The sequence below is a fragment of the Stomoxys calcitrans genome, chromosome 2 (genome assembly GCF_963082655.1).
Source record: "Stomoxys calcitrans chromosome 2, idStoCalc2.1, whole genome shotgun sequence".
In the NCBI taxonomy this organism is placed as follows: Eukaryota; Metazoa; Arthropoda; class Insecta; order Diptera; family Muscidae; genus Stomoxys; species Stomoxys calcitrans.
The window spans coordinates 149,103,657-149,131,442 of NC_081553.1; the positions used below are offsets into that span (position 1 = coordinate 149,103,657).

Consider the following 27,786-nt stretch of genomic DNA (forward strand, 5'->3'; position numbering starts at 1 on the left):
GTTTGTAATATCTCAAGAAATTGATCTTGCGACCTCATGAAGTTTATACTTCATTTTTTTTTGTTTTTAATCATCTTGACATTCTAAGTCGATCTAGTCATCTGCGTTCGTCTGTTGAAACGCGTAAAGTCAGCCGCTCCAAAACTTCCACAGATACTTCTTATTGATGTAAGTCATGGGAAATTACAAACCGACATTTTGGCTCAGATTTGCATAAAGTAGCCGTTGGATTCGACTTCTTGTCGCCTCAAAAGAAATTCTTATCTGATTGATTTGAAATTTTGCACAAAGTGTACTGTTACGACTTTTGACAACTGTGCCAAAAACGTTTCAAATTGGCCTATAACCTGATACAGCTCCCATATAAACCAGGAAAATGCTTGAGGAATTTCTTCTTCCAAACTTCGAAGAAATGATCGTAAGAAACGTGAGGAAAATGGAGCTACGCAACCCAAGACACAATGAATTTGTTGCGAAAACATTTCTCCGACCGCCTCATTTAAATTTAATTAATTAAACATGGTATTGATTTATAAAATTATTTTTAACAAAGTTATTAATTGCTTTGTTTACATTGAAATTCCATTTGCCATTGAATCATGACATGTTATTGGTAAAAAGGCAAATGTTTATCAAATTTTTAATTGCACGAATTGAAATTGTTATTCAATAACATAAGCGGTATGTACCTGTTTCTACATAAAGCAAGATGGTGTTATGTACTTGTTCACACACATGTAATGTAAATAGAAGTGCAAATGGGCCAAATATCCTTTTCTTGCTTTTCTGCCACACAACCTTATTTCATTTTGTGCATTCCTGATGTAATTCAAAAGAAGACAACTATTATCGTGTTTAGACGAACATAAATTTGGCAAAAAAAAAAACACCTAAAAAGTGAAAATTATTTTTACCGCTTCATAAACTCCATAATTTTTAAATAAATAATCAATTACAACAGAAAAATTGAGAATGTGAATACATATGTATACGATTTATACATGCGAAACTTACTTACTTTAATTGGCTATGACAGAATATTTCTTCCACTAGCCGAACGTAGAATAGCGTTCCAAGTGCCTCGATCTTCTGCGCTCATTCTAAAATCTCTGACACCAAGTGTCTCCCACAACATGATCTTTCCATCGGGCTTTTGGTCTTCCCGGTTTGCGTGTACCACCGTGTTTGCCTTCAAAAGACTTCTTTGCTGGAGCTTCTTCATCCATTCTGACAACATGACCTAGCCAACGCAGCCGTTGTATTTTGATGCGTGTAACTCTGCTATCGTCGTCATACAGCTCATACAGCTCGTGGTTCATACGTCGCCTATATTCTCCGTTAACGCAAACTGGTCCATATATTTTACGAAGAATCTTTCTCTCAAATACTCCAAGCACTGCCTCATCTACTTTCACAAGTACCCATGCTTCAGAAAGTGTAGTCTTCGTCCGTCGAGAGGTGGCCTTGTTTCTAAACTGCTTACTTAGTCCAAAGTAGCATCTGTTTGCCAGTATTATTCTTCGCTTTATCTCAAAACTGGTGTCATTCGTTTCGGTTACGGCGGTGCCGAGGTAGATAAAGTTACTGACTATCTCAAAGTTGTGGTTCCCAACTTTCTCCATGTTCTTTATCTGCTCGGTTGTACAAGGCTTTTTGGGAGTGGAAACCATCCATTTCGTCTTATCTCCATTTACTACCAGACCCATTTTCACTGACTCTCTTTCGATTCTTTCAAAGGCTGCAGTTACTACTTCCGGTGACCGACCTATGATATCGATATCGTCGGCATAGGCGAGTAGCATGTGCTCTCTTGTGGTTATTGTGCCATATCTATTCACTTCTGCATCTCGTATAATCTTCTCCAGCAGGATATTAAAGAGATCACGCGAGAGGCTATCTCCTTGTCTGAAACCTCGTTTGGTATTAAATGGTTCGGAGAGATTCTTTCCTATTTTTACTGAGGAACGCGTATCAGCAAGTGTCATCCGGCAGAGCCTTATTAATTTTGCAGGGATACCAAACTCAGACATGGCTTGAAATACTTTTGAACGTAAAGAAGTATCGAAGGCGGATTTTTAGTCAACAAAGAGGTGGTAGGTGTTGATTTGTCCTTCTCGGGTCTTTTCCAGGATTTGGCGCAGTGTGAATATCTGGTCTAGGGTGGATTTACCTGGTCTAAAGCCGCATTGATAGGGCCCAATTATCTTATTGACTCTTGGTTTTAATCTTTCACACAGTACGCTCGAGAGTATCTTGTATGCGATGGGGAGGAGACTTATTCCTCTGTAGTTGGCACATTCCGTCTTGTCTCCTTTCTTGTGTACGGGACATACTATGCTGAGGTGCCAATCATCGGGTATGCGTTCTTCTAGCCAGGTTGCGCAGTTAAGCTGATGCATACGCCTTATCAGCGTGTCGCCTCCGGTCTTAAATAGTTCAGCTGGTAACCCGTCGGCTCCTGCTGCCTTGTTGTTCCTTAGTCGGGTTACTGCTACTTGGACCTCATTCTGACTAGGAGGTAAACATTCTATACCATCATCAGGGATTGGTTCTGCGGTATCCTCTTCCCCGCCAACATCAGACACTAGCAGTTAGGTAAAATGTTCTTTCCATATCCTCAGCATGTTATCTGTGTCAGTCTTTGTCTCTGCAGGAGGATGTGCCTGCAAAAAAGCCATCGGTTTGGTGTTTAATTCTTTGGTAGAATTTCCGGACTTCATTCTGACTCCTGTACATTTTAATTCGCTCGCACTCACGTCTTTCCATTTCCTTTTTCTTTCTGCGGAATAGACGTTTCTCCTCTCTCCTTTTCTCCCGATACCACTCCTTCATCTGGCGCGTTGCTACTGACTGCAGGGTTGCTCTATATGCCGCATTCTTGGCTTCAGTAGTATCTCGACACTCTTGGTCGTACCATGGGTTTTTTGGAGGAGGCTTTCGGTACCCAAGTACGGATTTCGCGGCATTTTCCATGGAGTGCGCAATAGTTTGCCACTGCGCCATTATATCATCGGAACAAGAAGTGCTTTCATCAAACAGTTGGGCCAGTCGAGTGGAGTATGCCGCTGCCATTTGTTGTGTCTGCAGCTTTTCAATGTCCAGCTTCCGTGCAGTGTCAGATCGTACTTTTCTCGCCATGTTCAAACGGGTGCGAACCTTTGCTGCAACAAGGTAATGATGCGAATCTATATTCGCTCCACGGATCGATCGTACATCTAACACGCTGGATGAATGCCTACCATCTATCACAACGTGATCAATTTGGTTTCTCGTGTTTTGATCGGGTGACAGCCATGTGGCTTTGTGGATATTTTTATGTTGAAATCTGGTGCTACTAACTACCATGTTTTTTGCCGGGGCGAAATCTATCAGCCTCAACCCATTACTGGACGTTATCTCGTGGAGGCTAAACTTTCTGACTGTTGGACCAAAAATGTCTTCCTTCCCTATTTTCGCATTAAAATCTCCCAGAACGATTTGATTATCATGAGCGGGGCAGCGGTCATATTCTCTCTCTAGGCGCTCGTAGAAAATATCCTTGGTCTGCTCGTCTTTGTCTACCGTCGGGGCATGGGCACAAATAAGACTGATGTTGAAGAATTTGGCTTTTATGCGGATTGTGGCTAGCCTCTCATCCACCGGAGTAAAGCTGGAGACTAGGTGTTTCAGTCTTCGACTAACCACAAATCCGCAGCCAAATTCATGCCTCGTTTTATGGCAGCTATAGTATAGTTCGTCACCGTTTGGTGTTGTAGTGACACCATTCCCAGTCCATCGCACTTCCTGTAAGGCGGTTATATCTGCCTTGTACTCCTGTAATACATCCGCCAGCACGTATACTGCACCTTCTCTATAAAGAGTGCGGACATTCCAGGTGCAGATCCGCAAATCATGGTCCTTTTTTCATTTGCATGGGTCGTCAACGTTGGGGGGTCCGTTTTAACTATTCCTTTGTTTTTCATAGTAGTTCTATGTTTTCCGGGGGCGGGTTACTGGCCCAGCGCCCCAACCGCATGGCTTTGTGGGATTGCATGTATCCCTCGTTGTGGCGAGCCGCTTGCTCCAAGATCCGACGCTCGCCGCCAGCCGCCCCTAACCTGGGAACACACGCTGATGTTGGCCATTGGTTATTTGAAGGCGCCAATAACTCGCCTTGTCATCTCGAGTATCATTGGCACTCAGTATTTAATTAAGAGCCAGTGCCACCTGACTCCTCACTGACACTCTCTTCTCAAAAATCGCTGACTGCCCGCGGCCGCATTTGCAGCTACTCCGCATAAAAACAGAGCTTTCCACCATCCGCAACCTGTGGACGCGCCCGTTAGCTTTAAGCTAAGCTTCCCGTGATAACGATGGGCACCACACAAGTCGGAGCTCAAAGTTCCAGCCTGTGTGGTGCTCATAGTCATCCCGTATCAGCCGGGATACATGCGAAACGTACCTGAAATATAAGGATGTGTTAGAAATTAAATGAGGCTTGTATATATGTACATTAATATGGTATTGAAATATTTAATTACACATTTATAAAAAAGGCATCTTAATATCGACCAACAGATCTACAACTTCCTAAATACATCCCTTCTTTTGGATCAATACTTCGAGATAATATATAAACAATTGCTTCTTTAGATACTTTACAGAGATGGCAGAGGCGACTAAAATCCTTTTGCTTATATTCCATCTACCTGTGCCAAAATGTCTTTTGGTGACTTTGGTTTGAAGCCAGGAAGCCAGGTTGAAGTAGTGGACATGGATAGTTTCGTCATCTACATAGTGCCCAAATAACAATGTATTAACTAAAAGATTTTGTTAACCAATGAAATCCATATATTTGTACCATAAATACCCCCTCCGCTTGTAATACAAATTAGTTTTTTGTTTTTAATAAAAATAACAAAATCGTTTAATGCAATACACTTAATTTAGTTTCCGCAATTAGTCGGCTGAAGTAAAAAATGTTTTATTTATGGGAAAATACCAATTATTTATTTTAATTAGGTCAGTTAAAGATGTTTTTGAAAGAAAAAAAAAAACAATCCAATAAATTGGCTCATTGAGTTTATAACCGTTTTAATTGAATTAGTCAGCTTGTCATAAATGCAAATTACAAAATCAAATTTATAATCAAAATTTTAATCGAATATGATATGATAATATAAATTCCTTAATTAAGTTAAGGTTTTAATTTTTTCTATGTACAGGTATACTGTTGAACATCATCAGCCTACATTTGAATCTTGCATGTAACAGGTACGTTTGGTAGGCCATTGATATATACGGTAAATAATAAAGGACCCAGAATGGAGCCTTGAGGAAATTCATTTGGCTCAATAAGCGTATTCGACCAACTGTCGTTACAAAATATAGACTGTGTTCATTGAGCAAAGTACAAAATATCAATTTACAGGCAGTTCGCAAAAATAAAACAATTTTTACAGCTTAGATGCAGGTGTTTGATGGTTACAGTGTCAAATGCTTTACTGCGCTCCAACAGAAGAAGAAAATATATCATCTTATTATCCATTCTTTCGAATATTCTCAACTACGTCTATGAGGACAGATGAACATGTGTTTCCTGAATCCATATTGCCAGTTAGATGAATGTTCTGATGTTGAGTTGAGTTAATTTCGTCAGTTCCTGTTGCATCATATTTAATTGAGAGTATACCATACAGGACTTCAGATTCATCTACATACATGAGGACATGTCAGAATGAAGACCACCTCGTTGTAAAAGCATGTTTAATGTGCATTTTGTTAGTTAGTGGGAATGAAATATGGTATACAAGATACTTAAAATATGAAAATGCACTCCTAAGACACTTTCAAAAGCATCTTGTAATAGATATTCCCCTTCCAAAACAGTCAGCATGTTATGGTATGATGAAAATGATTATACTTATTAGCGAAAATAATTTAATTTTTAGGAATTTCTTACGCGCAATAAAAACAACATTCCAAAATTTGCGTGTGCTTTGAATGTGTGTTGCGGGGTTTTTATTTGTAGTTTTTTCTTAGGATTAAAAAAAGGCAGGCAAATTGTGTCTGCCTGTCTGAGTGTGCGTCCGTTAGAAAAGTGTGTTTCTGTTGAGTATGTTTGTTAGAAAATTTTAGGATTTTTGTTGTTGAAAACGCATCTCTGTGTTTAGCGGATTGTCGCGGAGGCTGTTTGTTTTTTTTTTCATTAAGCGGTGTGCTATGTAAGGTTAGGTTGAAAAGGGGGTGCAGATATTAATCCGCCCCATATCACTATGGACATACACCTAAGCCAATAATCGTCTTGTTGTGCGCTCTAAAAACTATAAAGTAACCTCTAGAAAGAAAATTTTATGTTAAGAATTCCGTGCTACTTACAAACTCCTTAATTGTTTTCAATACCACTCCCCTAAGTGCGGGTATTTGTTAGACGCGAATGCCGGGCAATGACAAAGGAAATGCTACAACGGCTCATCATCTTCCCCGTATGCCCTATACATGCTATCACTTGCCGCACCGATTTTACATAAGTGAGCTCATAGTCATATATGCCCCGTTATGATACCAATAGCTATACTGACCTCCTTCTTAATTCCTTTCAGTAATAGCCTCGTCTTCTCACGATCTGGATCCCCCCATAGGATTTTCGCCGTCCTACCGACCGTTTCGCTGTTCCACAATGTTGCATGCGCATTCGTCGCCCACTACCTTAACTCGGACTGCGCCGACCCGAAAGGCTTCGGTTTAACCAGTTTTATTAACGGCAGTCCTCTGGCTTCACCACTAAATCATCTGCCCTTTCATTTGCCCTTACTCCATTATGGCCCGGCACCCAAACGATGCGGATTTTCCCATTCTCAGAGAAGGCGTTAATCTCCTTCTTACACTGCAAGACTGTTCGTGACCTTACCGTCCTGGTTGTTATTGCCCTTATGGTTTATTTACTGTCGGTAAAGATGTTCACATTCGATCCATGATCGCCTGGATTTCCGCCTGCAGGACCGTATTATGGTTAGGCAGTTTTAAACAGATCTCTCCCTGGGTTCTCAATGTAAACCCCCAGGCCCACTCTGTCCTCTAGCTTTGATCCATCCATGTAACATGATCTTCCAGATGGCAATACAAGACTATGCCGATGGCAGCAGTTCCTCGCACTCGACTTCAAGGTTCATCTCAGGTATCCGATCGGAAATCCCTTCCTTTCCTTCCACGTTTCCTATAGTTGCCTCGAGTATACCGCGATGGTATGACCAGCTCCCATCCTCAATCCATTCTCCCATCGCCTTAAGTTTCATAGCCGCAGTGGCTGCCTCACACTTAATACGTATGTCAATGGGTCGGATATCTAGAATAGTCTCCAGTGCCCTCGTGGGCGTGGTCCTTATCGCTCCGTCTATGCTACGAAAACGTGTTCCCTGAACCTGTTGCATAGTCCTTATGTTGCACATTTTTCTCCATAGCAATCCACCAAACTACTGAGGCGTAAGTAAGTATTGGTCTAATCCCGCTTCTGTAGAACCAATGGACTATCCTAGGATTTAGTCCCCATTTCGAGCCTACGACCCGTCTACATAGTGCCCAACATCTGTGAGTCTTCTCAGTACGCTCCTGAATGTGATACTTCAAATTCAGTTTCCTGTCCAAGTTCACACCTAAGTACCTTTTGAGGAAACATGGTGCGTTGAATTGGCCCAACTTCGTCTTCCTCGTGAACAGGCATATTTCAGTCTCTGGTTAACAATGACCTCTGGGTCTAGCTCAGTCATATGCCATATGCAAGACCCTTTCGGCCCTTCTGCATATCTCGTTCAGATCCTTACCCCTTAGAAGTATTATAACATCGTCGGCGTAGCAAACGCGTTCAAATCCCTCCTCACTCAGCATCCGTAATAGGTCATTTATGGTGGTGTGGCGATAAAATGCCCCCTGTGGCGTGCCCTGCGCCACTTTCTCCCTTATATTTATGCCATGGGACACACAATTTATCCACCTGTTCCTTAGCATATGGTTTATCCAGTCTCTAAGGACCGGGTCCACCCGGTACTGGTCTAAGGATTGGATCAGTGTGTTGGTCCGCACATTGTTAAAAGCCCCCTCGATGTCAATGCATACCCCTTACCGCCATACGTTTTGGCATCGAAGGATTCTTCTATTTTATGCACAACCTCGTGCAGGACAGTCTCCACCGATCTTCCCTTGAGTGTTTGAGCAGTTCGCTGAATGTCATACACTTTATCATGGTGTTCACAATACATTCCATGGTTTTGAGTAGAAAGGATTTAAGGCATATGGATCTGTAGGTCTTTGGCCTCGCATAACTTGCCTTGCCGGGCTTGGGTGTAAACACCACCCTTGCCTCCTGCCAGGCTTTCGGAGTATATGCAAGTCCTTGGCACGCTGTGAAAATTTTGGCCAGACGAGGCGCCTGATATTCTGCCTCTTTCTGCAGTAACGCCGGAAATATTCCATCAGGTCCGGGTGACTTAAATGGGTTGAAGCTCCTCAAGGATTCCTTCACCATAAATTCCGTTATTATAAACCTTCGATCAACGTCATTATTCCAAGATTCCGGTTTTCATCAAAAGCCTCCTCCGTTGTCTCTGCTCTCACTTCCATGTCGTCTACTAAAGTTTCAGTTTGGACATGCCTGGGTTTTTGAGAGAAACTTTTCTATCTTGGCGGCGCCATTAGCGCTATCGACCTGTTCCCAGAAACGCTTTCAGGAGGCACGTTTTGCCGCTCTGGTAATCTTATTGTATTCCTTGAGCCGTGTGTAATACACATCCCAATAAACTTCCCTATTTTACGACGTGCTCTGTTAAAAAGTCTGCGGACCTCTTCCCCAATTTTGCGAATCTCCCCTGTCATCCAGGGTTTTTCTTGGCCTGATTTCCTTTCACATTTTTGTTAATCTCTTCTATGCTTGAACAATCTAAATTATCTAGCCCAAGTCTTCTTCTGAGTACCTTGCGAATTTTGTCCAGTTGGTTTTAAACTTATTCCGGAAGCTTATCGGATTTGGCGTTGGCCTTACTATATCTGAACATATCGTTACATCTTACCAATATTAAGTGTTATTCTTTCGTTAGTATTTAAGAACTCTGCCAGGGCTTGGCCCCGCTTATTCCTGCTGGTACTACCCCACGAAATGTGGTGAGAGTTCGCATCGCACCCTATTAGCACCTCGATTCCTGTATGTTTTGCTTTCCTCACCAGTCGTTGCAGCTCCGACGTGGGTGGCGGCGTCAGAGAATCGAAAGGCAGTTAAAGTGATGCCAGGTATGCTCGTTGACAACTCTGTGAAAAATATATAATTCAAATTTCAATGAAAAATTGCGCAGGCCCTCTGCCATGTACCAGAATAATTGGTAGATGATATAGTTCAGTCCGGAAACTTTGTTCCGGGTCGTCCATGGCTCATGAATTAAGGCAATATGAATCTTGCCCTTGCTTATTTTCTCCATCAGATCGTGCGTAGCAGTCTTGCTCCTGTAGAGGTTTACCGGGATTACCTTAATTATTGGTCCTCCCGTAAATGGGCATTTTGGGAGTAGGTGATGATCTCATCGTCTGCTCCCGGTTTTTTAGAATGGATTGACTTTCGTGTCGCTGCACTGCCCGATGTCATCGTTTTAGGTTCTTTGCCTAGTCTAGTCTTCCGACTTTTTATAAAGTCGGTAATGGTTCCATCGACCCTGTGCTGCATGATGTTTTATTACTAGGATCTTTGCCTATCTTACCCTTCCAAATCTTAAGTAAACAGGCTACTTGGGAGTAGGTGATGGCATCATCGGCTTCCTGTTCGTTGGGTTGCATTGAGATTCCTGTCGCTGCGCTGCCTAATGTTTCAATATTAGAATCGTTACTTATCCCAGTACTCCGAATCTTTAAGTCGGTGGGTCCTTCGTCGGGTTCCTGTTTGATAGGCTGTGTTGTGTCTCTCGTCACTACACTACCTGATATTTTAGTATAAGGGTCATTGCTTCTCCTAGTCTTTCCAATATTTACAGATGCCGTGATTGCCTCGTTGTCGGCCCCCTGTTTGTTGGGCGGTGTTGAGTTACCTGCCACTGCACGGCCTGATGTCGCAGAATAAAAATTTCTGTCTATCCTAATCTTTCCAATCTTGAAAAAGACAGCTTTGCTCCCGTAGTATGCCATGCCTTTAGTTTTAGCCAAACTTGTCACGGAGACTTGATCTACGCCAACCATAAAGGGAGTTCCTTTCTCCTTCTCTTCCCTGTGGAAGACCTCCCACTTCTCTGCGACCAAACCTTCGTTCTGCTTGCCCAAGAATCCCAACATGCGTTCCGTCGCGAATTTACTGCCCCGTCACTAGATAAAGACCGTAGCCTTTGTGAGCTGGGGGATACCCATGAATACCTCTAACGAGCTGTTTGACGGTATCAATTCATTCCGCCGACGCAAAACCCAGCGTAAAGATGTCCACTCTAAACTCGCAGCTCATCATTTGTATGGGTGGACCCTCTACAGAGTTCCACACATGTTCAAAAATCCCATCGTTAACCAGATCCTTCACTTGTGACCGATGATCTGGTGGAATCCTACCGGATGCAAAGCCGATATTGATAACTGCATTAGTCAGCTCATCTCTGTTGTGCTTCTCAAAGAAAAGAAAAATCCTCAAAGAAAAAATAAAAATATATCCGTATCTCGGAATGGGTACTTCCTATTAGGAAAAAAATTTTAAAGCCTTTTGGAGAAGGCTAGAAATGGACTCCAAAGACCCTACATCTACGGTGGTGGCGTCAGACCGTAACGTGTTGTCCTCCCCTCCTATAGGTGTGGGTGCCTTGGCACCTGTTGTCAAGAGTAATGTTTCAAGCGCACAACTAGGCGTCAGACTAATTGATGAGGAAGAGACGAATAAACCAGAGGGATGCACAGTTCGTCCCCACCCTTTAAGTAAAGGTAGTGTTACTGACTCATATTCAGACAGCGACATTGTCAATGCAACAGTAATCGCAGCCGAATCGAGAGATGAGGGCATCGGGATGACAGCAGAATTGAGCGATGGATTTGCTAAGCTCACAAGCAGACCGAGAAAGCGATCCGGTACGTGACGAAGGAGACAGAGGAGTATGTACCGGCAGCGTAATCGGGCGAAAGTGCAGGATACTGGAAGGGATAGACTGACTTATGCAGTCATCAATATCGGCTGAGCATCTGGTAGGATTCCACCAGATCATCGGTCCCAAGTGGAGGATCTGGTTAACGATCGGATTTTTGAACATATGTGGGACTCTGTAGAGGGTCCACCCATACAAAATATCAGCTGCGAGTTTAGAGGGGACATCTTGTCCCTGGGTTTTGCGTCGGCGAAATGTATTGATACCGTCAAACAACTGGTCAGAAGTATTCACGCTCCCTGGGAGGGCGCAAAGCTCGACCTGGTGAGAAAGATGTTTATCCCCCAACTCACAAAGGCTACGGTCTTCATCAAGGGATGGGACAGTAAATTTGCGACGGAACGCATGTTGGGATTCTTGGGCAAGCAGAACGAAGGTTTGGTCGCAGAGAAGTGGGAGGTCTTCCACAGGGAGGAGAAGGAGGAAGGAACTCTCTTTGTGGTTGGCGTAGATCAAGTCTCCGTGACAAGTTTAGCTAAGACTAAAGCCATGGCGCACTGCTGGAGCAAAGCTGTCTTTTCAAGATTGAGAAGACTAGGATAGGCAGAAATTTTCATTCTGCGACATCACAGGGGCCCAACAAATAGGGGGCCGACAACGAGACAATCACGGCATCTCTCAATATTGGAAAGACTAGGAGAAGCAATGATCCTAATACTAAAATATCAGGTAGTGCTGTGGCGAGAGACCCAACACAGCCTAACAAACAGGAACCCGAATACGGACCTATCACGACTTATAGAATCAGAATACCGGGGTAGGTAAAAATCCTAATATTGAAACATTAGGCAGCGCAGCGGCAGGAGTCTCAATGCAACCCATCGAGGGAGCCGATGATGGTACCATCTCCTACTCCCATGACGCCCATTTACTTAAGATTTGGAAGGCTAAGATAGGCAAGGGTCCTAGTATTGAAACAATAAACAGTACAGGTAATGGAATACCAATAAAGCTTAACGAACATGGACCCGACGATGGAACCATTACCGACTTTATAAAAAGTTGGATGACTAGACTGGGCAAAGAACCTAAAACGATGACATCAGGCAGTACAGTGACAGGAAAGTCAATGCAGTCTAAAGAACAGGGAGCAGGCGATGATATCATCACCGACTCCCAAGATGACAATCTAATGGAGCACCAATGATTGAGGTCATCCAGATAAACCTTCACCGGAGCGAGACTGCTACACACGCTCTGATGAAGAAAATCAGCAAGGGCAAGATTCATATTGCCTTAACTCAGGAGCCATGGACTACCCGGAACAAAGTTTTTGGACTGAACCATATGAAATTCTAATTATTCTATGCGTTATTTGTCATAAAAATTTGAATTATATATTTTCCCCAGAGTTGTCAACGTCGGATGCAACAGTGGTGAGACAGGGAGACGGTGGAGCATACCTGGCATCACTTTATCTGCTTTTCGACCCTCCGGCATCGCCACCTACGTCGGAGCTGCAACGGCTGGTGAGGAAAGCAAAACAGAGAGGAAAAGAGGTACTAATAGGGTGCGATGCGAACTCTCACCACATTTTGTGGGGTAGTACCAACACTAATAAGCGGGGCCAGCACCTGACAAAGTTCTTGAAAACCAGCGACCTAATTACACCTAATATTGGTAACACCCCTACCTTTGGAAATAGGATTAGGGAAGAGGTATTAGATGTGACAATATTTTCGGGAAATCTGATCGATGAGGTTCAGAATTGGAGGGTCTCCATGGAACACTCTTTCTCTGACCATCGCTACATTAGGTTTAGAATAGCACGACCAGCGCCGAATCCGATAAGCTTCCAGAATAAGTTGAAAACAAACTGGACAAAATTCGTAAGGGTACTCAGAAGAAGACTTGGGCTAGATAATTTAGATTGTCCATGCATAGAAGACATCGACGAAAATGTCAACAGGATTACGACTGCACTGGTGGAGTCCTTTGAAGATAGTTGTCCTCTTTGGGAAAGGAATTCAGCCCAAGAAAACCCCTGGATGACCGGGGAGATACGCAATATTGGGAAAGAGGTCCGTAGACTTTTTAACAGAGCACGTCGTAAAAAGGTGGAAGTTTATTGGGATGTGTATAACACCCGGCTCAAGGAATACAATAAGATTACCAGAGCGGCAAAACGTGCCTCCTGGAAACTTTTTTGCGAAGAGGTCGATAGCGTTAATGACGCCGCCAAGATAAAAAAAGTTTCTCTCAAAATCGCATGTCCAAATTGAAACTTTGATAGACGACATGGGAGTGAGAGAAAACGGAGGACATGTTGAGGCTTTTGATGAAAACCCATTTTCCACAGGATACGAAGGGACTCACGGAGACTCCGGAATCTTGGAATAATGACGTTGATCGAAGTTTTATAATAACGAAATTTATTGTGAAGGAGTCCTTGAGGAGCTTCAAACCATTTAAGTCACCCGGACCTGATGGAATATCTCTATATCTGGCTCCTCGTCTGGCCAAAATTTTCTCAGCTTGCATTTACTCCGATAGCCTGGCAGGAGGCAAGGGTGGTGTTTATAGCCAAGCCCGGCAAGGCAAATTATGCGACGCCAAAGACCTACAGACCCATAAACCTATCATCCTTTCTACTCAAAACCATGGAATGTATTGTGAACTCCATGATAAAGAGTATGACATCCAGCGAACTGCTCAAATACAAACAGCATGCCTATGTCAAGGTAAGATCGGTGGAGACTGCGCTGCACGAGGTTGTGCATAAAATAGAAGAATCCTTCGATGCCAAAACGTACACACTGGCGGTATGCATTGACATCGAGGGGGCTTTTAACAATGTGCGGACCGACACCCTGATCCAATTCTTAGAACATTACCGGGTGGACCCGGTCCTTAGAGACTTGATAAACGATATGCTAAGGAACAGGTGGATAAATTGTGTTTATCATGGCATAAATATAAGGGAGAAAGTGGCGCAGGGTATGCCACAAGGGGGCATTTTATCGCCACACCTATGGGTGACCACCATAAATGACCTATTACGGATGCTGAGTGAGGAGGGATTTGAACGCGTCTGCTACGCAGACGATGCCATAATACTTCTAAGGGATAAGGATCTGAACGAGATATGCAGAAGAGCCGAAAGGGTCTTGCATGTGGCATATGACTGTGCTAGACCCAGAGGTCCATGTTAACTCCAGAGAAGACAAATATGCCTGTTCACGAGGAAGACGAAGGTGGGCCAATGTAACGCACCACGTTTCCTCAATAAGACGATTTCGATATTGGGGTTTACATTGAGAACCCAGGAACTGAGATCAGTTTTAGACTGCCTGACCATAATACGGTCCTGCAGGCGGAGATCCGGGCGATCACGGAATGCGTGAAGTGGTGTGGTGCTAACGCGAGGACGTCGAGAGTGAACATCTTTACCGACAGTAAAATTGCCCTAAGGGCAATAACAACCAGAACGGTAAGGTCACGAACAGTCTTGCAGTGTAAGAAGGAGATTAACGCCTTCTCTGAGAATGGGAAAATCCGCATCGTTAGGGTGCGAGCCATAACGGCGGTGATGGCCAGAGGACTGCCGTCAATAAACTTGGTTAACTCGAAGCCTTTCGGGTCGACGCAGACCTAGTTAAGGGAGTGGGCGACGAATGCGCATGCATTGTGGAACAGCGAAACGGTCGGTAGGACGGCGAAAATCCTATGGGGGTATCCAGATCGTGAAAAGACGAGGCTACTACTGAAGGGAAGCAAGAAGGAGGTCAGTATAGCTTTTGGCATCATAACGTGACACATAGAACTACGAGTTCACTTATGTAAAATCGGTGCGGAAAGTGATAGCATGTGTAGGGCATACGGGGAAGATGATGAAACGTTGGAGCATTTCCTTTGTCATTGCTTGGCATTCGCGTCTAACAAATACCCGCACTTAGGTGGAGACACAATACCAGACATGAACCAACTTAGGGGAGTGATATTGAAAACAATTAAGGATTTTGTAAGTAGCACGGAATTCCTAACTTCAAATTTTCTTTTTAGAGGTTACTTTATAGTATTTAGAGCGCACAACAAGCCGATTACTGGCTTAAGTGTATGTCCATAGTGGCATGGGGCGGATTAATATATGCACCTTCTTTTCAATTATTAAAACCACTAGCAGCGACGGCCTTTTGTAGCAAATGAGAAGAATGACAAAAACGAGTCGAAGCGTTCGGATAATAATTCGTATTAAAAATTAACAAATGTGTTGGATATTTTATTAATAAATGCGAATGAAAAGTGAAGTGCAAGTGACCTTGAGAATCAAATTTGTATTTTAAGCAAGACTGAAACTTAAAATTTTAAAAATCATTATTCAATGTTTATTTTTTTTTAAAGCATCAATACAATTTCCAACAGATGCACAAAATCATGTGTAGTACGGAAGAAGTTTAATTTGTTACAGAAAGAATGTCTGTCATTACACAAAAATACATGCATTGGGAAAAGTACAGCTAATAAGCAGGGTTGTCGAGCTTGGTTAATATGGTAATTGTATCATAGATGCGTTTTCGCTATTAATACGATTCAAATACAACATACCAACGCACGGCCCTTGAAGCCATCACACCTAATATGATTGAAAAGTCTTCTAACCAAAGACGAAATGCGTCCTATAGTGGTTGGTGTGTGTTGGTAAAGGGTGATTTTTTTGAGGTTAGGATTTTCATGCATTAGTATTTGACAGATCACGTGGGATTTCAGACATGGTGTCAAAGAGAAAGATGCTCAGTATGCTTTGACATTTCATCATGAATAGACTTACTAACGAGCAACGCTTGCAAATCATTGAATTTTATTACCAAAATCAGTGTTCGGTTCGAAATGTGTTCATTCACCGTAACGTTGCGTCCAACAGCATCTTTGAAAAAATACGGTCCAATGATTCCACCAGCGTACAAACCACACCAAACAGTGCATTTTTCGGGATGCATGGGCAGTTCTTGAACGGCTTCTGGTTGCTCTTCACTCCAAATGCGGCAATTTTGCTTATTTACGTAGCCATTCAACCAGAAATGAGCCTCATCGCTGAACGGTGAATGAACACATTTCGAACCGAACACTGATTTTGGTAATAAAATTCAATGATTTGCAAGCGTTGCTCGTCAATAAGTCTATTCATGATGAAATGTCAAAGCATACTGAGCATCTTTCTCTTTGACACCATGTCTGAAATCCCACGTGATCTGTCAAATACTAATGCATGAAAATCCTAACCTCAAAAAAATCACCCTTTATATTTGGCTTTCCTTTTCTATTTGCATCTCTGATCATTGTGCTCGTCTCGAAAGAGAAACAAACAAAAATTGTGAAATTTAATGATCTTCGCCCTAACAGGCAAAAAAACTTGAAAAATTAAAAATTCGGCAGAGCCCTGCCAGGATTCGAACCTGGGCACACGGAACAACAGCGAGAGCCATTGCCGTTGTCTTAGCGTTCGAAGCCATCAGTACAACTTTCAACAGATGCATAAAATCATGTGTAGTACGGAAGAATTGTAATTTGTCACAGAAAGAATGTCTGTCATTACATAAAAATACATGCATGGGGAAAAGTACAGCTAATAAGCAGGGTTGTCAAGCTTGGTTAATGTGGTAATTGTATCATAGATGCGTTGTCCGTATTAATACGATTCAAATACAACATTCCAACGCTCGGCCCTTGAAGCCATCACACACTTGAGTTGAAAATGTCAACCAAATTTTAGGTCACTCGTATAAAAACAAGACAAAATATCCTAAACGCCAAATCCTGGTCAATTTTACTACCATTTAGTCCAATTTTCATTTCTATTCATTTGAGGTTTACTTTTTTTAGTGTAGAGGGGAAGCTATGATTCGAAGTTCACAAAGAAAATGGCTAATAGACTGGACGAATGAGTTGTAAAATGGGTTAGAACAGTACGTTTGGTTGGCAGTAGACCTAATAATTCCAAGTAAACACAAAATGGGTTTGGACCAATATATTACTCTTAGCATGTCAAATGGTGTGCTGCTGTAGAGCCTACAGTGGGCGAAATAAATATAGGTTCACCCAAAAACATAAAAGAAAGAGTACAAATTCCAGGAATTAGTTTTATAGTTTTTTTTATTGGTTTTAGCTGCTTTATACAAAACCAAAATCTTAAATTTTTACGTGTTTCAATAAAAATAACTAAAATATTTCAAATGTATGGAAAACAGGTGCGAAATAAATACTTATTCAGTTCATTTTGGAGATTGGACATGCTACTTTTATGAACATAGATAAAAAGAAATACATTATTTTTGATTTCTTGAGATAAATAGATGTCATGATTGGTAAAATATGGATTTTTACCTAATTTTTGTCTTAGAAACTCCCGAACTTTATTGGCGGAGATTTTTCGTTTCTTGGCAAGCTTTGCCCTGCTGAAAATTTTGTTGAAATGCTGCAATTTTCAATGTTGGAAAATTATGAAACATTAATGGGACCGGACATAATTTTCAGCAGAATAATGCTGCAATCCATAACTCGCCCGCCACAAAATAGTGACCTTCGTCCATAAGCCTTGCAGTTTTTAATTAGCTAGCACGTAGTTCAGGTATAAATCCAATCGAAATTCAATGGGGAATTATAACGAAAAGTTATTACCAATGGGAAGCAGTACAAAAGTCCTTCCGCACTAGATCATGTCATAAGAACTGCATAGGCCGAAATACTGACAGCAGTTTTGAAGACTTGGTCTACTCGACAAAAATCGTATTTTCTGTGTTAAAAAATACAACTTACGCAAAATAAAGAGAGACCATTGTAACATTTCGTTACTGAAACTATATTTCGCACTGTTTATATACAACCAATGAGCACTGTTAGAAGCCCCAGTTATTTCAACAAAGAGGCATTCAATGCAGTCACCTGACTCAGACCTCGATTTTACGGTTCCTTGAGTATTATCCTTTTTATATGATTCAACTCGTCCAGCGTGTGAATATTTAACAGATTGATCTTAAAACTCTGTATCCAGGTACAGAGTAGATGTTGTCACATATTTCAGGGTAGAATCAGGTCTCAGGTTAGGCTTTATTCAAAAAACTTAATGTAGATTTGAAATAGGTTTATTTGACAGATATCCTTTATAGAACTGTCAAATAAACTTATTTTAAGACTTCATTCAATTTTGTGAATAAGGCCGATTGTATCTGTATCAGAGTTTGTAAATGTTATTTGCAATTTAAACTATTTTTATTTATACTATGTGCGTTAAGGCGTACAACTTCATTCCAGATTTCTGGTTTTCACGAATTCGATTAATGCATCGTAGATTGTCTCTGGAACTATAAACAGTGTTATTTGACATCACAAGTCCTTTGTTGGCAATTTATATATTTGTAAATTGAAATTGAGGGCGTTACTAATAATAACATAAATAAATATATTTCAAGTAAGGGCGAAGATCATTAAATTTTTTCTCTTTAGAGACGAGCTCAATGATCGGAGATTTTCTTTGCAAATGGAAAAGGAAAGCCAGAGATCGCAACACACACCAACCACTATGGGACGCGTTTCGTAATTTGATTACAATTACTCATCAGCCATATTAGGTATGAAGGCTTCAAGGGCCGTACGTAGGTATGTCGACAATAAAGCAATTTTACAAAATACTTTTTACATGTAAGAGGAAACTTAATTTCTAAAGAGCGTCCTTAATAAAGGATGATGTGGGAAGAAAGTAAATATGCTTCATTATTATCAAAATTTGAACGGGCATATTGTTGGGATTTGTTTTCTCAAGCCAAAAAAAAAAATAAAAATATTGGTCTAGTTAACGTATCATTAATTAAAAGTTGGCTTTGCTTGCTTTTATGTACCTGCCACGTTTCCTTTTTTGACCTTTTGTTTTTTAAATTTCCATTTTTGATTGTCAACATGAACTTTAAAGTTGAAACTTGATCAAATTTATACAATAACAGTAAAATTTGATATGTTCCACCTTCTATATGGTTTTCCAAAATATTTGTATCGGATTCCGTAATTATAGCAAATTTGACCACTTCGTTCGACAAAAAATGCGGGCTGAAAATACTTTTCGATTTCAAAAATCAAATAAATTGAAACAGTCATGTTCAAGCAAACCTTTCAATATGAATGCAAATCTTAATAAGAAATAAGATTTTTCCAAATACTCTGAAATTAAAACGGCAAAGATATCTGGAGTCTGGCCAGTTAACCCCGGACGTTTTTATTTCGTACACTATGTGTTCAAATACGCAAATATTTTGGAAAACCATATGGAAGGTGGAACATATCAAAATTTACTGTTATTATATAAATTTGATCAAGTTTCAACTTTAAAGTTCATGTTGACCATCAAAAATGAATCTGATGACGGAGTATATCTATGACAATTGCTTTGACCAAAGTAGCTATTGAGTGCCAAATGTTGTTTTTCATGCAGTTCTAAGTTAAGTTTTCGCGTCGAATATAATCAATTTATCCTTTGATAATTTTTTACATAGTCCATTAGCGATATTATTCGTTTTCGTATAAAGCATATATAACAAATAATACACACAATTTATGCAAGATATAGTCTACTACTAAATTTTCAAAATGTACACATTGAGTGACGCTGTGCTCAATAAGCGAATTAAAAGATCGAATAATGTGGGAACTGTATCAAGTTATTGACCGTTTCAGACTTTACTTGGCGTAGATGTTGAAAGTCAAAGCACAACCTAGGAAGTCAAATCTGGTCCAAATTGGATTGAAATTTCGCCCTCCCGTCTACAAGTCAAATTGGGAGACCAGTTTAATCTAACATGAACCGATTCCGACTATTAACAATTCCAACTAAGCTGCCAAGAAAAAGTTTTTCTGCAATATTTCGAATGGCTAGATTTAGTCGTTCGAATGTTAATGTTCTTTCGGCAGATAGACTTAGAATGGATTCTTTTTATGATCTTAGATAAAATTTCAAGGTGGTACAACTGTATGCAAAAGTAAGCATAACCTCCGTCCTATTTCGGAAGGAACAAATAAGCTTTCAATAAATAAAGTGTAATCGATTTACTACGCACATAGTACATAAGCAACTATAGTATGCGAATTAATTTCTTGCCCAAAAAATGGACTATATAAAAATTCGCTTTTAGTCCAATTCGTGATATAAGCCACTAATTTCGTGCAACGTGTGGACTAGAAGCGAATTATACTGTGTTAGATTTATTATTTTCTGGATCTTAAAAAAAAAATAAAAAATTAAAAGAAATGAAAACAATTGTTAAAGGAAATAGAGGTTAGTAGTTGGTTATTATTTTCTTGCAAGAAGAACAAATTAAGCCACTGAGTCCAACACGATGTTTGATCGAATAAAAATTAGCTGAGTTATAAAATTGGAATCCCACCCAGGTGTGTCCTGGGCTTGCAAAGGTTAAGACAGCTCTATATTTGTGTATTTTTCCCTATTCATGCTTATGGGCAATGTGATTATTATGTTATAACTTGGACTCGATTGTTTATTTATATTATCTCTATATAATGGTGAAAGATCTCATTTCATATTTTCGGTGAGTCGGTTACATTTGCGTATGCTTATTTCCTATTGCTGGGAATTAGACCATTTTCCACATCAACACCCCTTGGATTATAATATTCCAATCGTTAAAAAATATATACATTTTTATATTTAACAGGTGTTTGATCATAATGTTGGTACATGTAGCATAAAAACCGAAAGCGTTACTTCGAGAAAAGTTGATGAGGATTGGCCCATATTTGTTGAAGAGAAATTAGATCTATTGCAAGAGCATCATACTAAACTTACCTGCGTACAATCAAATATAGTAACAACGACTAATTCAAATATCAAAAGCTATCGAAATTCTATAACTCCACCAATAAAACGACGTATGTTCGATAATAGCGATTATACACAAATGATGAAAGAAGGTATGATGGCGTTCGATATAGATGACTTAAATAATACCGGCGATGATCAAAATGATAATAAAGCATTCTTCATCGATGAAGATAATAATGACGACATTGTTGAAATGAGTCACAGCTTTGCCATGGACTACTGGCATTCTGCCGTTGACGACATGAACGAAGACGGAGATAGGGAAATTTGCCAACAATTGGAAAGGAGAATTTCTTTCGAAGAGGACGAGGTAAAGTCTTACAATTAAATTAATGAATGTTGTATAGTAAATTATATTCTTTTTTTAAGGACATAGAATCTGACTTTGAAGAATTCCACCCTAATGAAACATCTACAGTTTTTTCCCATGTAAGCGATATGGAAACTTTTGGAGCATCGGAAATTTCACTCCACAATTCGAATTTCAAATGTAGAGTTGTTAAAATAGTATCAACCACAGTATTGCTCATACTCCCAACACAAAGAAGCTTAAGGCAACGTCATATTCAAATACAGAAGGATATTAAAGAAGCTGTTAGAGTCGCTGCTCCACTTACCCGCTTTGAGACCCGAACTATTTGCTTGGCCTGTTACTCAAAAGATAAAGAATGGTATCGGGCAGTGATTCGTTGCTACAATCAAATTGCAAAATCCGTTGAAGTCTTTTATATAGACTATCAAAATAGCGAAACGCTGCCTCTAAAATATGTTAAGGTATGTCCAGTACACATTGCTAACTATCCCCCAAGCACATTACGCGTTCGACTTCACGGTATATGTCCAAATCCCCAAATCAGGGAACTGGAAATACGGCGAGCTCTACACGATCTTGTAATTAAGCGAAATCTTTTCGGTATTGTAAAAAGGAATTCTTCCGCACGAGCGGATAGTTGCTCTATTAGTAGCTTGATGGAGATATGTTTATATAAATCGCCCCATTTTGCAGCGAAAGGTATTGTTATCTACGAACATCTGATTGAAAAAGGCTACTACAGACGTATCTAGTTCTAGTTAGATATGTCAGTGAAATGCTTTAAATCTTTTAGCATTTGATACATGGACACTTCTATGAAAAAAAATAAAGTATAGACTACTTTAAAATTAATTTTAATATTTGAATTATTTTATTATAATAAAAAGAGGAACAAATCGAAGTAAAATCCTATTTTTTTAATTTTAATTCGTAGAAAATCTATTTCATAAATTAGTAAACTCTCAAATAAACTGTCATCTGCATTATTTATATTATATGAATTTAATTATCTTCCACAGTTTAGGATAGGTTAGAATATCAGTCCTTTACAGACTTACTTAGACAATTTTAAGTCCATTGTGATACCGCAGAAGCGACAAACCAAGGCACGCTATCAACTCGTCTGTAGGGGCGTCTATTACACGGTTTTAAATGCATCAAAAGGGATATCAAACCGTTGTTGTTGTTGTAGCAGTTTGTTGTGTTCTATCTTTCGTTTGCTTGATTCTGTTGAGTGTCAAGACCCAGGAACTCTGCGACTAAGATCGGGTGCGTCCACAAAGATCTAGGTCTGAGTCGAGTGGGTCTGGCTGGGCAGTCAAAGAGGCGTTAATCGTGTGATACCTGGTTACAATCGGGACATACATCGTGCACGTCGGCATCAATCCTTGCTCTGTAGGAGTTGAGGCGGCTGCATCGGCCGGAACATAACAGCTCAAAAGGTATTGCTTAGACAGCATGTAGTTATGTCTTCACTTTTGTAGAATCTTTGTCTTCTGATGGAGGTGGTCCACATGAGAACTGAGCTCGTACGGCGGCATTCTGACAGATCCGAATATTATTTCACTACGTGTCACAAAGTTAACGAAACCACGTTGGCCCTGCATAACTTACCACAGACCGGCCAATTGCTTTGTACGTGGTCAACAAGGTTTCTTTGTCTTCACCCCAAGTGATGCCAGCAAGTGACTTGAGGACTTTGTTTCTACCTTTGACTTTGTCGCAAATTGCTGTGGCATGTGGGGAGAATGTGTAAGAGTTGTCAAATGTGAGGTAAACTTTCTGCTTATAGCAGAATTCAACAATGGGTGGGGGGCCTGATGCATATGATAAGATCTCTGGAGAGGGTGGGGTGGAGTATAGGTAGAGGTTAAACAGTGTCGGAGATATCATCCCACCTTGAGGGAACTCCCTTTTTGACTTTACTATGCTTCGACTACTTATCCCTAAATTCCACAAATGACTGGCAATGTCCTCAAATAGTTTGGCATGGATGACCGTGTCGAATGCCTTCGATAGGTCCACCGCCACCAGGACCGTCCTAACACATGGCCTGGGCTGATTGAAGCCACGGCAAATATGTGCGGTGATGGCATGCAAAGCTGTTGTTGTGCTATGCAGTCTTCGAAATCCATGTTGATGCTCGGCGAATGGAAATTCTCCTACAAGGCTCGGGAGGAGTAATGCCTCAAGCGTCTTTGCTACTGCTGAGAGAAGGGAGATCAGTCTGTACGACTCCCCCAAACTCGGGTCTTTTCCAGGCTTCAGTAGCGGGATCACTCTGCCCATTTTCCTGGAATCGGGAACTATAGGAGTGTTCAAAGACAGGTTGTGGACATTGGTAACGTACTCAACTCCAGGTGAATCCAGATTCTTCAACGTCAATGTAGAGATTCCGTCGGGGCCCAATGCCTTAGATGATTAGGCGCCACGGATGACATTCGTAACTTCACCCTTGCCCTGTCACTCTCGGGATGCACAATAAATTGACGGTTGAACAACCTGGTAGATCTCTTCGAATCAGTCACGGTTACTTCGCCTAAAGTGGCTGAGTTCCTGTCATCCTGTCCATCAGGGTACGAGAGTTATTTAAGAGTAGACCACAGCTTGCCTAAACCGGTGCCTAAGTTACATTGTTCCTAGTGTTCCAGCCACAAACCCGCTTATGTTTGTTGGAAATTGGGCCGCACTTGGGGTATTCGCCTGCCTGGTATAAAGCGAGCGGCTGCGCCGTAATGATGTCTCAGAATTTCCTTACGGTAACGAGCACATCCGGGGGGGTGTTGGCATTTCACTGAAGCGGCGATTGGTGTACGCTCTGAAGCCAGTCAAACTCGCCACGCTGGTCGTGATCTAGTGGAAAATGCCATGAAGTGTGATGCGCATTAAAGTCCCCTAGAAACAGGTGATTATGGCCAGATAGTAACCTACTTATGTCGGGATTGTAAACTTGGCCATTAATTGGGACACAGCTACAAACAGGCGGGATGTACACGATGTATAGCTCCATCTCGGCAGTACCGGACCTGACTGCTATACCCATGCACTCCATATGGGGGTCACCAGCGCCAGGTGCAGGCGAGATGGGTCCATATTGCACGGAATGGTGTATCACAAAGGCCAATCCCCCACATCAATTCCTTGAGCCATCCTTACGTAGCACATTGTATCCGTAACATCTGTGTTGGTCAGCTTTGTCTCCTGGATCGCTGCGACCAATATATTCCAAATCATAAAATCCACAATATCATCGATCTTGCCACGCAGAGTTGCAGTTAGTTGCAAAAATGATACAATTCCCGGCACTGGTGGCAATATAGGTGCTGGGATGCTGCCGTTGCGAATATTGCCGCACGGGAGAAGTCGGGGGGTCACATAGTCCGACGACGAGGACGCAGAAGGCGACGACGGCGACCCACTGCTGGCTTTGTTCGCACAGCACCTTGCAAGAAATCCAGTATGACTATACTTCACTATAATCGTGGTTCTTTGTGACCAGTCATGATACCCATAGCTATATTGACCTCACGTCCGCTCCACTCAACGGCTACTTTTAATTAAATTTTAAGTGGTGTAATATTTCTTTTGGAGAACTGTGTTGCACTGAGGCGCATGCAACATATATCGAATGTACTTTTCGATGTCCTTGCCAATAGTAGTCCAATAGACTGTGTTGCACTGAGGCGCATGCAACATATATCGAATGTACTTTTCGATGTCCTTGCCAATAGTAGTCCAATAGACATAACGCCTCGACAGCTACTTCAACTTGGTTACGTCTAAATGAGTATGGTGAAGTTCTTTTGGAACAACTTTTTGAAGAGAATCTGGAACCACTATTCTCTGTGCTTTCAATGAAATTCCGGAATCTATAGTAAATTAGATGTCGACTACATTTGAAAAATTTAATTGAAACCGTCATTATTTTTAAAAGTTTTGTATCGGTTCTAGTAGCGTTGCGGAGTGAATTGAAATCGATATTCGTCGATGTAATTTGTTGCACAGTTAAATTACAAATAGACTGCACTTTTTTGTCAATGAAATTGATATGTGCTATAATTTGTGCTCACGAGAGACAATCAGCGTTTAAATTTTTTTCGCTACTTTTTGTCATAACTTCGTTATTATATCCAGCTAAAAACGCAGCGTACCTCTGAAGTCTTGCGGATGTCATTTGTGACAGTTTAAAATTTTGATGGAAAATATGTGATAATGGATGATTATATGTAACCAGTTCAAACAATCGACCGTAAAGATATTCATGAAAATATTGTACAGTATAAAAAATTGCCAAGGCTTCCCGATCTTACTTTCTTACTTTAATTGGCTACGGCAGGACTTGTGTTCCACTATCCGAACGTCGAATTGCGTTCCAAGCGCCTCGATCTTCTGCGCTCATAAATCTCTCTCTCTCTTAAATCTCTGACACCAAGTTTAGATTTTTCCGTCGGGCTATTGGTCGCCCCGGTTTTCGTGTACCACCGTGTTGCCTTCAAAAGACTTCAAGCCTTGCCTCAGAATCATATAACAACACGGGTAGTATCAGTGTCTTGCATAGTGTAATCTTCGTCTGTCGAGAGGTGGCCTTGTTACCAAACTGCTTACTTTATCCTATGTAGCATCTGTTTGCCAGCGTTATTCTTCGATTGATCTCAAAACTGGTGTCATTCGTTTCGGTTACGGCGTGCCGAGGTAGATAAAGTTGCTGACTTTCTCAAAGCTGTGGTTCCCAACTTTCTCCATTTTCTTTATCTGCTCGGTTGTAGGCTCCGATCTTGCTGGTATTTATTCTGTGCTGATGGTGTTAAATATCTTGATATGAAGACTGTATCTCCGATGAACTTTCATCAACTGGCACATGCAAATATGCTTTATAAAGATCTAAATGACAATAATATCTTGAATCCTTGCGGCAATTAAAAATCTCATTAACCCTTGGAATGGGGTAATGTACGTCTACTAAACGAAGATAAACGCAAACTTTGTACTCGACGCAGAGTCGTACCCCTCCGTCTGATTTTGGAATCACCACTAAAGGTGAATCTCAATCTCTATTGGTAATGATACCTTGATTTTCTAAGTCATCGATTTCTGCATTAAGACGTTCCGTTAAAGTGTATGGTATCTGGTGTTCTATGATGTAAATATGTGCTACATCTTCTCGTAGTCGAAGAGATACCTTGTAATTTGGTACGCACCCCATATTCTGTTGAAAAACTGTTGAAAATTTCGCCATCTAGTCTTTGATTTGATTTGAATCGGTGATTGAATTAGTCGCCGTAAATTTCATATTTCGTCCAATTTGTTTAGATTAATGCAAAAACGATGAATCCACGTACGACGACTAGGGTGGTTTTATCCTAAAGGGAAAAAATCGATGTGTTTTTTTTTTTTTTGGTGTCACACCCCTAAAATGTTTAATTTTAAGATTCCGAAAATTTAAGCACAATTGGAAGATGTTGACACGTTGCTGGGACCTGAAAGTTTTGAAAATCTCGGTTTTTTGGCTATTAGGCGACTTCGGCGACTCATGTCTCTGAAACGGCTTAAGCTATTCACCCGTGTCATACATCAAATTAAAGGCCACTCTCTTTTTAAACTTGTTCAATAACGAAGAACGCAAGTAGTACTGAATTCGAGATAATGAAGCCAATGTCCCTAAAAACGTGCATGTTAACTCTTGTGCTGATAGTCAGTCTGCCGTTTTTTTGCAATTAGGATAGAGATCGCATTTCATCACGAAAATTTGCTTATATCACTTTTTAAGCCCAAAGACATACGTTATCAATTTTAGGAAAAATCGGTTCAGACTTAGATATGGCGAACTTTCCCTTCAGGCTTAAATGTATTCTGTGTATATGAACGAAATATAATGTTTGCACTTAGAAGTTTGTTTGAGATTTGGAATCAACTTCGAATTTCACAATTTTACCTTCCACCAAGATTTCGGCATAGAAACGACCTGAGCTTGTATAATAATTACTAGACTAAACATCGACCACATTGCAAATTCCATAGTCAGAATCGTCAGCTCTGTCGCACTTCTTGGAGCTGCTACCTATCGAGTTTACAATATTCTTTATTTGCTTCCACACCCTTCACAGTAACGTAATTTGTGAAGCGCGCTGTATGTATTTTCTGTATGTCTCTTTCGACGATGCGAAATAATCAACAGTGATCTGTTGCCATGTACTGCCCGTTATGTTGAAACACAAGTTGTCAAACGGGTTATTTGAGCCAATAATTCTTGTTGCGCCTGCATAAATGATGAAAATTGTGCGGCATCCATTTCATAATGCGCGTACTGCTTTACAAAAGAAAAATTAATTTGCACAAACTTAATTGAGTTCCACACTCGTCGCCAAACTAATGTGGCTTGAATTTGGATCCCCGTATGATTGAAATGCACGCTGTTGTATAATACATAATGCTATTTATTTCTAATATGTAATAACAAGTAAAAGCGTGCTAAGTTCGGCCGGGCCGAATCTTATATACCCTCCACCATGGATCGCATTTGT

The 27,786-nt window shown here is 40.9% G+C and overlaps 1 protein-coding gene across 5 annotated transcripts in view; it reads left to right on the forward strand.

The window, feature by feature from the left end:
• The window catches only part of LOC106084621 (tudor domain-containing protein 1), a 787,010-nt gene extending 764,893 nt beyond the window's left edge, over positions 1-22,117 (forward strand). For 3 of the 5 annotated variants that reach the window (XM_059361948.1, XM_059361946.1, XM_059361947.1), the window contains exons 12-13: positions 20,786-21,262; positions 21,322-22,117. In XM_059361948.1, the coding sequence (XP_059217931.1) occupies positions 20,786-21,262; positions 21,322-22,017 (1,173 nt within the window). In that variant the 3' untranslated portion in view covers positions 22,018-22,117. Of the gene's footprint in view, positions 1-4,632; positions 4,778-5,204; positions 5,254-20,785; positions 21,263-21,321 lie in introns of those variants that run through there. The other 2 variants (XM_059361950.1, XM_059361949.1) reach the window with 2 other exon arrangements.
• Positions 22,118-27,786: the final 5,669 nt, after the last annotated feature.